Below are 18,071 nucleotides of genomic sequence, written 5' to 3' on the forward strand. Positions count from 1 at the left end.
TTTCTGCTGTACAGCAGTGACCCAGTCATACATACATACATACATATATATATATATATACACACAGACACACATACATTCTTTTTCTCCTATTATCTTCCATCATGTTTTATCCCGAGAGACTGGATGTAGTTCCCTGCGCTGTACAGCAGGACCTCACTGCTTATCCATTCTGAAGGCAATAGTTTGCATCTACCAACTCCAAACTCCCTGTCCATCCCACTCCCTCGTCTTTCAGTTGTGACTCACACAAAATGGGATTGAACTGCCATGGCTTCTCTTTCCTGTGTTGGCCCCACACATCCCCCCGGGCAGGTGGTGGCATCTGGTTAGTGGTGCAGGGAAGAGTCTGCAGACATCCTCCTGCTCCTTGATACACTGCATGTGTATCTTGGAGCATTTTCCATGCCAGCAGGTCTGGATCAACCCCTTCTGCATGGCGGTGTGGTCATCTGTACCTCGGGCACCCTGATTTATCTGGCTGGTCTCACACTGATGGGCAGTAGGGGGGCAGCCTGGCTTTCACTGTTGCAAAGGCAGGGCTGAAGGTTTTGGAGACTTGGTTGTGGGAGTGGCAGCATCAGGGGCCAAAAGGGGTGGGCCTCACAGGCCAGCCCTTTATCCCACTGCCCCTTCCCCACTAGTCTGCTATGCGGATCAGCCTAGAACTGGTCTTACCAAGGCAGGTGTGAGGAGGCAGGACCACGAGATGGCAGGAGGCGTCTCTTGGCAGCCATGCTGTGGGGAGGTGGCGTGTTGAGGAGAGTCCTGCCTCACTGCCCATGCCCTTTCTTTCCCCCCTCGGCTGCCCTGTCTTCCTTGGGGGTGTGGGTGGGGCCCTGATGAGCCTGTACCTCCTTCCGTCCCACCATCCAGCCAGTGAAGGGGACATTGGAGCTCATGTGGCTGGCCTCGAGCTGGAGGTAAACAATCCAGAACGTTCTCCCTGTTCTCTGATTCTGCCTAAATGGCCCAACCACCTGTGCTGGGGGGATGGGGAGTCTCCGAGCAAAAGCCCCTCATTGCGCCCTGTGCTCTGTCCCCAGGAGCCTGATCAGGTGTACGAGGGGATCACCTTCGATGACTTCCTGAAGGTGGGTCCTGGGGGAGGCGGGGTGGGCTCTGGGGCTATGCTGGGGGCTTGAGGGGGACCCTGCTGGTCGGGAGGAGACGGGCATCTCTGAGAAAAGGGGTCAAGCCTGGGCCTGGCCTTTAAAAGAGTTGAAACTGGTTTTACTTGTTTTTATTGAAAGGGTGATGCTAGGTGTGCTCAGAACAACTTAGCAAGTACAAAAGGGCCTATGAGGAACACTCCATTTCTCTCCTTGTGCATCCCTGGTCCCCATTCTCAGAAGCAACCCTGTTGACAGTTGGAACTGGGGTTCTGGGATGTTCTGTGCCTATACAAGACTAGCTCTTCTCAGAAACACACACTGGTGCAGACTCTGTGTGGTTCAGCCCCTGCTCTTCTCCTCCTGGGCCTCGTAGAAAATGCTATTTGCCTGGCTGCCCACCTGCCACCCCCGCTAGCAGACCTTCGCAGGCTGGGAACTGAGGGCCCCCACTGCTCGGATAGACAGACAGCCCCCCGCCCCGCTGCCCTGGGGCAAGGAGTCAAGCCCCAGTGCTCTGCTCACGCTTTGGCCCTGAGCTCTCTGATAGCAGCATCCCCAGCCCTTTCCAGGAGGTGAGGAGGGTGGGAAGTCAAGGGAATGACACTCAGGGGCCCCCAGGCCAGCTGCCAACTCTCCTGGGTGGCCCTGAGGGACACAGGCCTGTGCCTGAGGTGGGGCCAGGGACTCAGGTGGTCACAGCCCCAGGGAGCGAGGGGCAGCTGGGCTGGATGCGCCCCCAACCTAGCCAATTATGGCAGGAGGAAGAGCCCGACGGAGAGACTGGGCGGCCTGCTGGGCTGGAGGGGCAGGTGCCTTTCTCCCTCCCAGGGCCGGGCAGGGCTGGTGGACCAGAGAAGTTGGTTGGCGTCCATGCCGAGGTCTGCTCTCCAGGGAACCAGAATGCCACGAAGATTAGGGAGGAGAGGTTGCCGCTTTCAGCCAGAAGATGGGATAGAATCCGTTCGTGGTTTGAGAAATCATGCTTCTTCCCCAGCAGGCTGCCCCTGACCCCACCAGACCTCTGGTACTCCCAAGCCTGTTGCCCCTGCACTGGGGGGCTTTTCCCGACCAGGTGGCCCCTCTCATTCTCTGACCCCCACCATGACCCTCTTGCCACCTGGCATTAGGCAGAAACTACCCTGAGTGTCCAGGTGTCTTGTCCTAGGAATGTCTTGTCTACCTGACAAGGAAAGCGTGTGGGGGCTGTGGGCATGTGATGGTGGCAGGAAATGTGCTGAGGCCTCCCAGCTGCTTGGGTGCTCACAGGGCTCTGCTTCTCCCCAGCCTGTGGCTGTCCCTGGAGATGTTGAGGGTGACACCTTGAGAGTTTGAAGTTCTTACATAAGCAGGAGATGGTGACAAGTCACCACCCACCAGGTCCCTTCTCCTGTTGGCATCCTTCCCCCCACCTCTCCATCCATGGTCCTTTTGGGCCCCAAGTGGCCAAGGAGCTGGCAAGCACACAGTCCTGGGCACGCAGCGGTGTCGTAGTGTGGCAGATAGATAGGGTCTGGTAGCCTGAGTGTCCACTAGGGCCCTGGCCAGGCGGGCCTGTGATGGCAGTGCCAGTGCCAGGTATGTGGCCAAGGACGTGGTATTTGGTGGAAATGACCTTTCCTGAGCATGAGCTTGTCTAGAACATGGTGACCTGCTGTCCTATCCCTGGGAGATTATAGAAACCTAACTGTTGTGACCTTTTCATTAACGATGATGGCTTCATGGTACCTTGCAATTGCGCAGCCCTTAACAGCTTACGAACCGCTTCTGTGGATGATTCCACTGGAGCCCCCTCTGTGTTCTGTGAGAGGGCAGCACAGGCAGTGGCCTCAGCAGTTTACTGGTGAAAAGGAGGTTTAATGGGGTTAAGGAATTTGCATGAAAATCAGAGCTGAGGTGGTTGGTGGGGTTCACATGACTTCAGTGAAGAAGAGTTTGTATTCAGTACTTAGGAACTTGCTGTGACAATCCAGGGAGAATCCAAATGTCGGAGCCCAATTAACCAGCAAGAAGGCGGATGGACGTTTCTCTTCCAGGCTTCGCTCGTGGCCTTGAAACACAGCTCTCTTGTTTCCACCTGTGGGGATGTCTCAGTTGGTGGTAGAGGAGGGTGGGTGGGGAGCCGCTGAGGACTTGGGCCACTGGGAGTGGGAGAAGCCTGCTCATGCTGCTCCGTCTGTTGCAGATTTGGCAGGGGATCGACATCGAGACCAAGATGCACGTCCGCTTCCTTAACATGGAAACCATGGCCCTGTGCCATTGAGCCCCCGGCCCCCTGGAGAACCCACAAGTGGACCTGGGCAGCGAGACCTGGGGGCCCTTTTGCTACAGCTCTTGTAAATAGTCTACACTCCTCGCCCATCTCTTTTCCTGCAGGGTATGGTATGTGGGACCTTGCTGTTTTTATTTCTAATAAAAAACAAAAAGGGTTTGTTAATGAACGTGGCTCCAGTCTGTTCCTCAGGTTCATGCACGTGGCCTGGCCATTCGGTGGCCCGAGGCTGACCACGAGGAGCAAGCAGCAGCGAGCTCATTTTCAAAGGCTGTTTTGCAAGAGAGGATTGCCCCCCGCCCCTTTGTGGTTTATTTTGGTAAATATGTGCTGTTTTCCCTGCATGAGTGCTAGGAGTTCATCTGCCTTCTCAACCCAAGGCAGGAAAGGAAGGAAAGCAGCTCTTTGCTCCATGGGGGCCAGGACATGGGTGGGGGGCATTCCTTGGTGTTGTGAGCAGACATGCAGACCCAAGGAGAAGAAGTGTGGAGCCCTGATCCTGGGCTGGCTGAGGGGACTGCCCAAGCTCGCCTGTGGTGCCAGGGGCACTGGCGGTCAGGGCCCAGTGCAGTGGCAGCGGGGAGCTGACTGTCCCAGGTAAGCATCTCCCACATCTCCAGTTGTTACCTCCCAGTTGGGGACAAGCTGTGGGGAAGAAGGAGTTTGGAGACAAAAGTCATCCGTTTCGGTTGGTGGCCGTGGCCTGTGAGTCAGCAGAGGGCTGGCGTTCAGTGGTGTCCAGGCGACCTGCCGACTTGCAGGTGCAGTGCTGCCATCGTTGAGGTCACTGTCGCTATTTACAGTCCAGGCCTCCTCCTGGAGTTCCTTTTATCGACACCTACTGGGCGATACCTCCCCCACCTTCCAGGGAAGTTCCCCTCATAACTGGCTACTGCTGTTAACTTGCGTTCTTGAGTTTTTCCTTTGCAGTTTTGACGTTACACGTGTTTATCCACTCACACCCACATGTTGGGGTTTGGAATGTAGAAGGCACGCCCGGAGCCTCAGCCTGCCCAGCGCCCAGCCTTCCCTTCCCTGAGACCCTCACATCAGTGCTTCTGCTCATAGCCCTGGGGGCTGTGTGGTGCACACACAAGGATACATTGCCGAGGATGAACTTAATGCTTGTATTTAAAAGCCGAAGCAGAGCAGCAAGCTGAGTTACGGGAAGTGTGAGCATGTGGCACAGAGGACGGTGTGGGGCAGCAGTGGAGCTGGGAAGCCCTCAGCATTGAGACGGCGGGAACTGACGCTGGCATCTTGTCCCTGGTGAGTACGTGGCAAGACTGAGCCTGGCCTCCGAGCCCAGCTGAGCCTGAGGAACACTGGCCTCTGCTGACTCCAGTGCACAGACGGCGGTCACAGGCAGCGCAGCTTCCTCTCTGGTGAGTATAGAGCTGTCTGCAGTCACTTTGGAGCCCTGCTGTTTATTCAACCAGTGCTTAATTCCACAAATGTCCTGACATTTTCAAAGCAGTAGGTTGGGGTGAAGGCCTCTGCCTCTTTGGCTCCAGGTGCCTGTGATCGGGTGGGAAGTGGGATGTGGGCTACTTCCTCCCTCCCCGCTCCCCTCTCCCTCTCTGCTCCCCGCTCCCTGCTCCTGGGGTCAGATGCTCAAGCCCCTGGGCTCCTGGCTGCCAGTGGAGAGAATCTGGAAAGGCCTGGCATCAGGAGACCTGGTCCCCTTTAGGTGTTAGTTAGCTCTTGTCCAGGATGGGTCTCCAGTGGGATGCCCACAGCCTGGCAGAAGTGTGTTGGCCCTGCCCTGCATGACTGCCAGGGATGCAAGGAGTCATTGAGCAGCAGGACTGCTGGCATGAGCACGGTAGGCCTGGATTTTCTGGGACTCTCCCAATTTGCTTCCATTTTGTTCTTCTCCACAAAGGCGGTTCTTTCATCAACGCAAAGTGTTTTTATAAATAATAGATCTTCCATCAGCCCCCCACTAAGCCTTCGTTTGGGAGTGGTGGCCACAGTGGGCACACCACAAGCATTTGTACTTGTTCTGAACACTGAGGGCCAGCCAACTGTCTTTGAAGTTTCAGGCCCTGGCTTACCTAAACCTCTAATTAAAATGAGATTTATTCACCCCAAGCCCAGTCCATGCTGCTCAGAGGAAACTTGGTTTGTTCACAGTCACTGAGGGTGTCATCTCATTGGCAGGGTCAGGGCTCATTTCCACCAGAGCAGGGGCCACAGAGTCCACCTGAGGCTCTCCCACCAGTTCCCAGGGCACCGTGTACGTGATGGTGTTTCACTCACTTGGTCATATGGGGAGCACTCAGCGTCAGCTGTCAGGTGGGGCGGCCCTGCTCCTAGGAAGGCGGCTGTTCCCCACACTCTCCTGGCCTTTGATTAGAAAGAATGAGGGTCAGTGCTCTGGGCACGAGTCTCAGGTCGGCCATCTGGGCAGTGCAGTCTGCAGAAGGCAGAGGCAGGGGGCTCACAAACAGCTCCTGTTACAGGCTGGACTGGTGGGCATGCCCAGCAGAGGCTTTCCGGCTGCTGAGACCCCGAGCAAGTGTAGCAACTCCTCCCGCCACCACCCAGATGGGGAAGCTCACCTGAAGCAGCTCCAAGCAGGTGATGTGTTTGTTCTAAAACAGGCAAATTGACAAGTCAACAAATGCACTTGTTCTACAGCTTCCCTTAGGATTTATACCCCTAACTAAAGGAAAGAGGTAGAAATCAATGCGAAGTCAAATATTTGAAGTCCGTGCTTCGAGGCCGGAGTGGGTGGAGGAGACAGAGCTGTGGGTGGAGGAGACAGAGCAGGGACAGTGTCCACAGCCTGTGGATGGAGGGTGAGGTCACTTCTCTCTCCACGTTCTCTGCCTGTTTCCCAGGAAGCAGGTGGAAAGTGGGATCTGGTCCTATGTTGCCATATTACCAAGGGGAGAAGTTACTAGAACTCAGCTTTGGCTATTAAAAGAATACGGCAATTTGACACAAACACAGCGATTTGGTAGGTTTACAAAAAGGGCTGTGTAATGGAAATCTAATATGAGATGCTCAGGGGAAGCCTTCTGCAGCCACGTTGAACATGAATTATGGATGAGGGAGCGGAGTAAGATGACAACAGCTTCCAATTTTGGCCAAGCACCCTCTCAGGGAACAAATTACTGCTAGACTTTAACAAAACCATTCCATTATTTTCTGATCCAAGGGACTGGAAAGTCCTTTTTGTGCTCTGCTAAGGGGAGGCGGTTCCTGTATGGCTCTGATCCTTGCTGATGAGCAGGTGAACCTGTCCCATTAGCCCGCAGTTAGCCAGGCTGAAGCTAGACTCTGCAGCACTGCAGACAGAGCAGTGACTTCCACAGGCTGATGGAGAGTTAAAAATACAAGTTGCCTTGGCAAGCGTTCTGCAAACACCTGCCTTGCAAGCTGTCCGCCCCCGCAGTGACCTTGGAAAGGCCTTGGAGAGTTGAGTGGGAAGAGCCGGCATTTTCTGTGAGACTTCCCAGGGTGTTACTGTCACCCCTGTCTCTGGGCTCTTCCAGACCCAGTGAGCATGTACCAGCAGGGGCTCAGTGGTGGGGGAGCTTGGTCCCAGGAGGACCGAGGACGCTGACAGGCACCTGCTGGCTGCCTCATCCCTCTGATCTGCTAGTTGACCAGGTCAGCAAGGGACTAGGTTCTGGTTTTTACCCCAAGAGTAGTTCACAGATCAGCAGTACAGCCAGAGGATGTGCCGAGCAGCAGTTTTCTGCAGCCTCCCTTAGAGAAATGACAGGCAAAGGGAGAGAAGATGCGACCTGACAGGCTCGACTCTCGGGGACTCTTTCCTCCCACCCTAGGAGAAGGAGAGGACCCTGGCACAGAGCCATGGAGAGCCTCTGGTTGGAAGCCCCATTCACCATCAGAGGCGGAGAGCAGGCTGGCACCCACATGGCATCTGCCGGAGCCCAGCAAGGGGGCTCTGCCATCACACCGCCCAGGCAGCCACCGTCCAGATCACCGCAGGCCCCGTGGCAACAGCCAGGTAGCCATCTGGCCTGGCCTCGCTGGTGAGGTGGGCAGGTCTGTGTGGGCCCAGCTGCCACAGCTGCTGCCCAAAGCGAAGGTCCGAGTCAGGAAGGCGAGCCCGTCCCTATCTCAGCAGTTGTCACAGACCTGCCGTCAGGACAGGCCTTAAGGAGGGCAGCTTTAAACTGCAGGCTGTGCCCCCCCAAGGAAGCCATCCCTGATGAGCAAAGTTGGTTTGCAGTGGCGGGTGTTTGTCATTTAAATGCAGAGTGGGACCTCTGGTTCAGGGTTGGAGGGTGGTGCTCAGAGGGCTTCATCCTGGCTGTTGTCAGCTTTCCTTTGCAGAGAGGACCAGCAGTGCAGTCTTAGGGACATTCTCTTTTCCCTCGCCTCAGCTGAATCCTTTCAACCATGGCTTAGTAGGGAAGGTGATGCCAGCCCTAGTGAATTGTGGCCTGGGCAGTGGCAGCACCAGCACCAAGGTGTCACAGGGCTGGGATTGCAAAGCACAATCTAGTGGCCACAGGTGCAGTTCTCAGGGGGTCTGTGGTCCCCTTCGAGAATCTGACAGAAGAGCCAGACTTGCTCCCAGAAAATGCTCGCCTGCACAATTTCATAGATAGTCAAGTGGGTTTTTTTGACCCTGGGCTAGGAATCCCTCTGATAGTGGTTCCGGGACAGACTGTCAACACGTGAGGTGAGATTTCTAGGGTGGGGGAGAGTGGGTAAAGTGGTGTGCCAGGGGACTGTCACCACACACCTTGCCAGGATAAGTAACTTCAGCAGTAAATACGTTTTACAAATTTAATAGAATATCATGGACCTATTATGAAGAAGAAAGCAAGTCAAACAGCATTTTAAGATAAAGATTTCTGGTTTGGCCCTCAGGCTCCCCAAGCAGCACATCTGAGTCTGTCTTGTCTTTAGGGGAGCCATGGAGCTGAGGGCTAGAAAGCAGAAGAGCTATGTAAGAGGGAAGTCAGCCGAGAACTCAGAGCTTGTGAAGAAGCTCCCACAAGATGGCCAGTGGGGACAAAGGTAAGACGGGATGAGCAGAAGAGGGTGGATGTGGGCCAAGGTTTTTTTTCAAGCTACTGGTAAATGTTGGTTCATAAAGGAACTTAGGTCCTTTCTTCATTGGGGCGATTTCTTCCAGGATGTAAGGTTTACAGAAGAAAACACTTGACTGGGCTTGGTGTGCTTAGACATCATAGTTTGGGTCCAATATACTCTCCTTCACAAAACCCAGGTGGTTTTCATGAATGAGAGATGGTATACACAGGCTGGGAGGAAAAACCCCATGCATGGAACACTTTACACTGGACCAGCCGGTGAGAGTGAATAAAAGTAATTTAAAACTATTTTTACTTTCAGTAAAATGTTCTGGGTTTGCTATCTTTTGAACTCTTCTATTATCCTTAACTCCTGCAAAGCCAAGAGGGAGAATGGACCCACAGAATGAACCGTGAAGGGAAGGGGCCACTTCTTCAAGGAAAAAAATATACGTTACCCACTGGTCCAGTTGCATTAGGACTATGAGAGGTGAAAACCTTATAAAGTGAGGTCCCCAGGGGGTCAGAGCGCCACATGGCAGTGAGAGTAAACAAAATACATACCTCATTTGCTCACTGTAGACTGGCTTCATATATGAAGTAATTGGTTTTCTTTTGAAAAGAAGCCGAGACCTCTCCTGTAGAAGCTGTCTTCCCAGGAAGGGAGCCTGAAGGAGAGCAGTGCTCTCTGGACCAAGAGGGGATGGTTCCCAGTTGCAGTTCTCCATCTGCCTCCGTTGTCCTGTCTAGCTGGATGTGGATTTTTCATGACTATATCTTAATCTGGAAAGTCTTCCGAAACCCTCACAACTCAAAAGTTCTAGGACTGAGTAACGGTGCATTTCCCGACCGCCTACGCTTGTGAGTGGTAGGAAGGCTTCACTTTCTCTTGCATGAGTGTGGGCAGATCATCCCCACACTGAAAATACTTATTCTTTGCCCACACTTCTCCCCTGTTTAGCCCCCGTACCTTCTTTTTTTTTTTTCTTTTATTAAGAGTAGTGTATTTTGTCTTTTCAAAAAACTGCTTTCAGCTTTATGATCAACTTTACCATTTGTGGGTTTCCTAGTTAATGTGTTCTGGTCCTTCTTTAACTCCTTCCTTCCACTTTCTTTGGCACCACTGTTACCTTTTTTAAGCTTTGAGGTGACAGCTCACTGATTTTCTGTCTCATTTTCTATAAAGTCATGGTGGCCTCATGTCCCCCTCCTTTTTTCGTCTCTTTAGGGCTGTACCTGTGGCATATGGGAGTTCTCAGGCTAGGGGTCGAATCAGAGCTGCAGCTGCCAGCCTACACCACAGCCACAACAAAGCCAGAGTCTTAATCCACTGAGCGAGGCCAGGGATCGAACCCATGTCATCATGGTTACCAATTGGGTTTGTTAGCGCTGAGCCACGATGGGAACTGCCCCCCCCCCACCCCGGTCTTGATGTTCCATGCTTCCATGGTCACCCTGGTCTAGAGAGTCCCTATTTTCCATTTTAGTTCCCTCTTCAAAACAAAGTTAATTCAGGAACACCTGGAATTTCCAGGGGTATGTTTTTGTTTAGTTTTTTGTTGATTTCTAATTGTATTGCATTAGGATTTGGGCCTGTCTAGTACTGTTCTTTTTCTGAGAGTTTCCTTGTGCCTTCATACATGGTCATGTCTGTGCCTGGTCTATGGGCATTTGAAAAGGTACAGAATTCTATGTCCATTGTGTCAAGCTTGTAAATTATAGTATCTAAGTCCTCTGAACTCTTAAATACTTTTTTACTGATCTGATCACCCATCCTGAGCATGAAGTTCATTTCCCTTTGTAGTTCTATCAGTTTTTTGCTTTGATATTTTGAAGGTATATTAGGTGGCTGCTGCTTAGAACCATTTAAAATCAAGAGTAATGCAATGGTTTGCCCTCCTAATCCTTTGGAAGTGGAAACTATTCATCAAACTGAACCAGCAGGTCTCGTGTTGCCCTGTTTCATCTCGGTGGTTTAACATAATGCGTCCTCCGCTATCTCTTCCTCTTTTTCTCCTAGAATCAATCACCTTCTTCCCCACAAGGAGTACGGTTGTTTATTCAACAGATATATGGAAAATGTCGACTTTGTATCACATGTTATAGACAATAGTAAGCAAAACAGTTATTAATGAAATAATTGTATAAATATATAATTATAAACTGTGGTAAAAGCTCTGAGGAAAAAGTTATACTGGCTGGTGGGGGTTAGGGTGCTGTCAGAGAAGATGGCCGGAGTGAATTCTTAGATCCAAGGGCTGGGTGGGTGTTGGGGCCTTGTAGTCTCAGAGACCAGCATGTCCAAAGGTCGCCAAAGGAGAAAGGGTCTGGAGACCAGAAAGAGGGCCGGCGGGGCTGGAGTAGGGTGCAGAAGGGTCTTATCTGAGAGCTGGAGCAAGGGCCCGTGTGTACAGAACCATGTGGGGAGACCCCAGCTTGGGCCAGGGGGCCCCCTGGGATAGGCAGGGAGCAGATGGAGGGCTGCGGTGGAGGAGGGGGTGGGAAGGAGGTATATATACATTTGAGTCATCAGGGTGCTGTACCCACAAGAGAGAACAGAGTAAGACGGAGTGAGTCCTGACAAATGCAGCTGGAGCCAAGCTGGCAGAGGAGAAAAGCAAAGGCAGGAGAGGAATGTGTGGGGTCACACGTGCCACCCTGGGGTTGCGTTCTACCCCCCCACTTAAACCTACTGCTGGGCTCCTCTGCAGTTCTAAAATGCACAGAATCAGCTCTTGCCATGTTTCTTCCTACTCCCAAATGAGGCGATTCCTTAAATACCATCTTAGGGGAAAGCAAGTGCAAGGTCATAGTTGTAACCCGGCATGGTGTCACAGCATGAGCGGCAGAGGGGAACGGTGCTCTCAAAGGCCAACTTGTCCACTGCAAACTCATAGGCCTGGATCAGCCCCTGGTGTCTAGAGAAAGCACAGAGATGGCAGTGGGGTCAGTCTTGTTCCCACAGACTCTGCCCTCCATGACTTCTGTCTCAGCAGCAGGGATTTGCTTGAGTCAGGATAGCAATTCACTGTGACAGCCACCTGCTTTGAGCCCACGGTGTGTTAGACACTGCACATCCTGGGACTAGAGGTAAGCAGGTGAGCAGACAAATCTTGGTGGTGTGAACTGAGTGCTGGGAGGTGAGGCACCTGGCTGAGCAGGGAGGCAGAAGCACCGGCCTCAGGGAAGGCCTCACAAAGAGGCAGCTTGGAAGCCAGACCAACAGCAATAAGAGGGGCCCCGAGCCTCCTGCGTGGGCCTCTCTCTTGTCTGGCAGCCATCACCCAGAAGGCTGAGCACAGGGACTCAGCTCAGAGGCTAGGGCTTTGCCGCTGTCACTCAGATTCTAACTCAACAGGTCCCTATGCCTTTTGTCTTGGGCTCTTGGCATGGAGGGCCTGCATCCCCACGGCCCTACCCCCCGAGAGCATCCTGCTGAGGTGCTCAGCACATGTTACTGGCTGACAGCGCTCTGCTGCATCTACATCTATGAAAAGAACGGCTGCGCCCCGAGTGATAAGATCAAGCTGAGAGGGTCTCTTTTGAACACCCACGAATCCAGATCCACCCAGCCAAGGACTGACCTCCTGTGCGTAGTGAAGTGGTCCAGGTCAGGGTCGCGCGCCACACTCTCGTAGGGCACGTGGGCCGTGATCAGGCTGTGGCTGTTGAAGGAGATATGCCGCACAGGGTGTCTGGAGCACATGAGGAGAATGCTCGTCAACGGATGTCCTGCTGAACTCACATATCCCACCTTCACGACCTTCGCTTACAGCCGCCTCAGAAGTTCCGAGCTTCCGGGGACTCTGGAACCATGTAAGCCAGGCTCTCCCTTTATAGAGGAGGAAACCGGGCCCCCAAGGGGCAGCTCCCAAAGCTCCTTGTGCTTTCTGGCCGAGGCCCTAACAACCTGGTGCATTTTAGATGTAAAGGACAAACTCTAGTTGAGACAATTCAGACACGTGCAGTGGAAAACAGCCCTGTTTCTGCCCCCACTGGGCTGGCTGGCCTTGGACGAGCCCCTCAAACATACTAAGCCAGGCTCCCCACCTGCAGGTCATGTTGAGTGTTTAGGCCTGCCAGTCCTAACGTCTGAGGGCTACAAACAGCACGTGAACTTTGGGTCATGAAGGTGCCTTCAGAAAGTTTTGGAACAAAATGGCTTGAAATTTATGAAGCAAAGATTTTTGTTCATTCTAAAAGATTTTATCCAGTGGAGCACAAAGGATAGAGAAGACGTCTAAAGCAAGCAGATGCCTGCCATCAGATTTCCAACAGATAAGAAGGTGAGACCCATTCCCACAAAAATTAGCCAGTGTTTCTAGAGCAGAAGGAATGTTATAAAGCCATAAGATGAGACAGAACTCAACATTTGAAAGGAGGAATAGGAGACAACAGCACAGACTGCAAAGGCCCGCCCAGGCCTGATCCAGAGAAGGCGGAAGCAGGGACAGGTAGTGTGGCCAGAGCATTCTCTCAAGAGTAATAATGCAAGGCAAGGGGAAACTTGAGTCCAGGGTTTGCAGCAACAACTGGAGTAAGTGTTGCTAGAGGACTTGGCCAAGGAAGGCAGAGGTCGGGGCTCAGTCACAGGCCTGCAGCTGGCTGACTGATGGTACCAGTGACAGAAAAGGGAGAGCTGGCTAAGGAGGGGCAAGAGGACCTGGGGAATGAGGCTGAAGTGGGTGGGGGGCAGGAAACTGAGCAAACAGTGGGACCAGAGCTCAAGAGAGAAGTCAGGTCAGCAGCAGGCACTGGCCTCAAGGACTTGAGTACCAGCATTCTGGGCAGGAAACTGAAGTCAGGCATCAGCTTTACTTTGGTAAAAGTAATGATCTTCTCTGGGACAAGCCACTGACTAGTGGTGAGAACTGGAGGCGCATTCACAAATGAGTCAGGAAGGCTGGACAGGACAACCATTCTATGCACCACCTTACTTTCCCTGACTTCACCTGAATGGCCCATTCAAGAGAGTGCAGCTTTTCAGGGAGAGAAAAATGAGAGCCGCTGGAGTGCAGACCTAATGACCTAAACAGAGCTGCTGGTGGCAGTCCCTGGGGGCCTGGACTGCAATGGGAGCTCTTAACAACAAATGAAAGGGTTTCCTTATAGGTAGATCTGGAATTTCAAGGTGTGGGAGTGTTAGTTGCCCTTTGGCGCCACCTGGTGGCGATGCAATGCATCACCATGGCAATCAGGACTGGACAGAGCCTGGCAGCTTTCTCAGTATCCATGTACCTACATCCCTGAAGCCATCTGCCTGTGCTTGGGAGAGTCTCTATCTCTTGAATTTTCCAGGTGAAAATTAGAAGCTAAAGGTTAAAATTACAAACTCCTCCTTAACTGAAGCTGAATACTTTCAGTCTGGAAGCACCCTTCTCAATAACAGTAAGGAAGGTTGAGACTCTCTGGAGTGGAGGATGGGGGCCTGGGTCAGCCCCACCTGGGGACAGGCAGGCCCCTGCAGCATGCCCACACACTGTCTGTCCTGTCCATCATGGTCTCTACCCAGGCGGGAAAGAGTTGTGGCAGTCTGAACAATGCAACAATGAGCAGCTCCATTTCTGAGCCCGTTTCCTAATGTGAAAAATGGAGGTTAGGGGCATCTGGCTCATAGGGTCACAGTGAGAAGGACAAAGACACATGTGGACAGCACCCTGCACCGTGCCTGCCTTAGGCTAAGAGCATCAATACTGCTCCCAGGGTTACTCAAATTGAGCACCTGAGAACAACCTTACCTGGAATGCACCTCCCACAGCTTCTGGTTCATTCGATAATCCCACACAGAGACCAGGCCATCCTCACCCCCGCTGACGACTTTCCAGTCATCCATCTGGACTGCAGAGACTCCGAGCTGGTGGGCAGGGATGGACAGCGCGATCGTGTCAGTGCGGAGGTCGTGGATCCTCACTCTGCAGAGCCCGAGATGAGCATTAAAGCCTGACCTGACAAGGTCTTCCTCAGCTGTGCTAGTGTGGGCACAGCAATCTATGAACACGAAGAGGACAAATATGCCAGCTGCCCCGCCGCTCACTTAATGTGCTCCGCAGGGGAGACACCTGCTTGGTGCACAAGGCCATCGAGAGGGAGGCCGATATCTGACTGGCATGGTGTCTCTATGGGGGCATTGCCCAAGAAGCCTGTCCACGGGTAAGTACACTGTGCAGCATGGCAGGCAATTTTGCTATTCATGTAAAAGTCTGTTAAGGGCAAGATGTGAAACAGCTACATCTGCCTGCCTGACCCAGTTGGGAAAATATAAGTTCACTGCCATTTTGTTGAAATTTAGAAAGAGGATGAGCGTGTGGTTGACTAAGCATAACAGAATCTGGATGAGAGAATGTGGACACTTGGCAGTCACTTATCTAAACTCTTGAGATAATTACATGCCTTTTAATAATCTGAATTTCTTTAAGATTAATAATTTATTAAGAATAATTAACTTATTAAGAATAATTAATTTCTTTAGGATTTACGTGCCTTACAATAATTCTCAATTTCTTTAAGAACATCTTTAAAAACTATTTTTATGCAAGTATATGCTCTATTTCCACATGAGGATAAATTACATAATGAGACAGAAATCTCTTATCTGCTGTAAACACCTAACATAGTTCCTGAAATAAGCCACAAGAGCTAAAATTGAACGTGGCAGCATGTTAGTACAGGTGAGTTTAACAGCTCCTATGCTGCAGGTCACAAAGGAAAAGTCAGTCACTGCCCTGAAAAGACCACCGAGTGGAGCTGGACAAACATCTCTGACACAAAACATGGGGAGAAGGGATTATCTGAAGTATGTTCTAGGTCCTAAACTCATATGAACGTGCACAGACACAAATCTATTATTTTCAAAGTTCTGAGGGGAAATTATTTGAACCAAAAATTGTATACCTAGCTTACATACCAAGTTTGAGTACATAACGAAGACTTTTTTTTTTTTTTTAAACAGAAAAGGACTCAAAGTGGGCTACCCACGGATACTCTCTGAAAGAAATGGATGCCAGAAGGACCATAAGGAGCCAATACACAAACCATGGAATGATGTATGAAACAAACATATAGGGAGCTTGGAAAGACCTAACATGTCAGCTGGGCAGATAGATGCACACAGGACACGCCCACCTCTTAACAGGAAATAGGTCACAAGGCAAAACTCAATATATGCTACACACAAAAGGCACATGTGACAAGGAGGAGAGGTGACAATCTTAATACCTGAAAAGGTGATTTCAGACCAAAAAGCATTAGATGAAGAGCACTTCAAAATGATGAGAAAGGTACAGTTTACTGAATGTTTGATACAACTTGCCAGGAAAACACAAACAGAACCCCCTACATGACACCTAAAGTTAATATAAAATTGTATATCAAACGTATTTCAATCAACCCCCCTCCCTTCATGGCTAGCGGTTAACAAACCAGACTAGCATCCAGGGGACAGGGCTCAGACCTGGCTACAGCTCTGATTCCACCCCTAGCCTGGGAACTTCCATAAGCTTCCATAAGCAGCCCTAAAAAAGCAAAAATAAACAAATAAGTAAATACATAAATAACCCCACCTGGACCTAATTTTTTTTGTAGGTAGGTTTTTTTGGGGTTTTGTTTGTTTGTTTTTCCTATCTTCCCTTTTGGTAATTTACTTTCTTCTACCATTATAATCTATTCAGGGTTTCTATTTCTTAATTTTTTAAATCTCCAAATTTGAAGACCTAGATGAATAAAAAAAGCCTCTCCAGGAAAATAAGAATTAGCAAAACTGATCGCCAGGAGATAGAAAATCCAAACAGATAAAGGAACAAAGAGCAAGCTGGGAAAGCTGTCAACCATCCCTGCAAAACAAGAACAAGCAAAGTGGGCTAAATCCACTGTTCCACAGCACAGCAAAGGGAGGAAAGCTTAGAACTGTTTATGTGGAGCCAGCATTCTGATATTACCCAAAACCTGACACTGAGAGAGGACAGAAGACAAGTGTAGACCTGCATCAGTGCTGAGACCTGAGTAAGATAAGAAGTAACAGAAGCTACAGCAACATGCTGCCAGCAAGTGGGCTCCATGCAGGATATCTATTAATGTAGTGCCCTGTGACAAAGGAGAAATCTGATGAAATAGAACATTTCCTAATGAAAAGTCTATAAAAAAAGCAATCTACTTTTGCTAATATTTAACAAAATTAGATACAATTAGATAGAAGAAGAAAATGAGGAGTGAACAAATTTATCATTGGTGTTGGCAATCCAAGATAACTGAATAATTTAGAATCAAATGTATGTTAATATATCAAAATCAATAGCTATCTTGTAACAACCACTAGTTCAAAAAAATATAATTGAAAAAAAGATTCCACTTAAATTAGCAATTAAAGGTGAACTATCCTCTAATAACTTTCTCAACTTGGAGCTCCACCATATACATCATATCAAAATTAATTATAGAGGGCTCAGAGTTCAACAATTAACAGAATTCAAGAAGAAAATAGTGAGAACTTCGTATCCAAGTGTTTATGATTTTTTTTTCTATCGCGTGGAAAAAACTTAAGAGTCAAGGCAAATGGTAAACTGACAAAAATGTCTGCACCAGAGAGGACTGGCTAATTTTTGCTGAAATTCCTTCAAATTGATAACCTATTATCAAATGGAGAGGAAAGATAAGAAAAATAGTTCACAGGAAAAGAAATACTAGTGGCTTTTAAACTCACTGTAAAATGTTCAAATTCACTGGTAATGAGAGAAATTATGCACTAATACTAAAATGCAGTAATACCACCTGTCAGCTTGTCTACCCAGCCAATGTGAAGTTTGGTAATACTCTGAAACCCTCCATGCTGGTGAGCCCTGGATGGAAAGGTACTTCTGCACAGCTGATATGAGCACAAGCTTCCTTCTGGGGAGTGATTTGGCAGTATCCAACAAAATAAAAAATACACTTCACTTCTGACCTAGCGGTCTGCTTCTAGTTTTTTATCTAGGCTTTTTCTAACATGTGTACATCCACATACCTAATACAAGGCCATTAGCCACAGTACTTTATTAATAGCAAAGATGAAGCTTCTGTTTTAGGTACCTTGTTGACTCTCCCACTGAAAATCACTTCACACTGCTGGGTAAGATACAACTACATCCTCTAAATGCACTACTGAGTTCACAGAGTAAGTGACCTCTCCAGGGTGCACACAAAAAACCAGCCCTGGGAGCTTGAGCTATAATTTTGGTTGTCTGTATGCATGTGCCATGGGGGTGAGGCTGATGGCAGGTGCCAATCTCAGGAGGCAATGGGACTAGCCCTTACTGCACCGGGGGCAGGATGGTAAGCCTAGGCTCCACCCGAAGGGGAGTATTGAGACCCTGCTTTAGAAAAAAGCAACAGAGAAGTTCTAGACCTGAAAACATAGTCCCTGAAATTAAACTTATTAGGTAGGCTAGAAGCAAATTAGACAAAGAATTTGTATATTAGAAACTAAATCTGAAAAATTACCTAGAATTTGGAGCACAAGGAGAGAAACAAAAGAAAAATGTGAATGAAGGGTTAAGAGATGGGAAGGATTGAAGGGGACAGTTCAGCTTATGTCCAAAAGAAACTCCAGAGGGAGAAAACAGAGTGTGTGGCAAAGAAGCAATATTCAATGAGTTAATGGCTGATATTTTTCCAGAATGAAAGACGTGCACAGGC

General features: G+C 49.9%; 2 protein-coding genes across 6 annotated transcripts in view; one reads left to right on the forward strand and one right to left on the reverse strand.

Moving 5' to 3' along the window:
• The window catches only part of TESC (tescalcin), a 70,317-nt gene extending 52,979 nt beyond the window's left edge, over nucleotides 1-17,338 (forward strand). Inside the window, exons 8-10 of the mRNA XM_021073708.1 lie at nucleotides 1,047-1,094; nucleotides 3,298-14,555; nucleotides 15,355-17,338. Of these exons, the coding sequence (XP_020929367.1) occupies nucleotides 1,047-1,094; nucleotides 3,298-3,375 (126 nt within the window). The 3' untranslated portion in view covers nucleotides 3,376-14,555; nucleotides 15,355-17,338. The remainder of the gene's footprint in view (nucleotides 1-1,046; nucleotides 1,095-3,297; nucleotides 14,556-15,354) is intronic.
• FBXW8 (F-box and WD repeat domain containing 8) overlaps nucleotides 10,143-18,071 on the reverse strand; it is a 168,706-nt gene continuing 160,777 nt past the window's right edge. For 4 of the 5 annotated variants that reach the window (XM_013990336.2, XM_021073706.1, XM_021073707.1 and 1 more), the window contains exons 9-11: nucleotides 14,144-14,317; nucleotides 11,990-12,100; nucleotides 10,143-11,323 (exon numbers count right to left, since the gene is read on the reverse strand). In XM_013990336.2, the coding sequence (XP_013845790.1) occupies nucleotides 11,191-11,323; nucleotides 11,990-12,100; nucleotides 14,144-14,317 (418 nt within the window). In that variant the 3' untranslated portion in view covers nucleotides 10,143-11,190. The remainder of the gene's footprint in view (nucleotides 11,324-11,989; nucleotides 12,101-14,143; nucleotides 14,318-18,071) is intronic. The other variant, XM_013990337.2, reaches the window with a different exon arrangement.

The sequence above is a fragment of the Sus scrofa genome, chromosome 14 (assembly GCF_000003025.6).
Source record: "Sus scrofa isolate TJ Tabasco breed Duroc chromosome 14, Sscrofa11.1, whole genome shotgun sequence".
Classification (NCBI taxonomy): Eukaryota; Metazoa; Chordata; class Mammalia; order Artiodactyla; family Suidae; genus Sus; species Sus scrofa.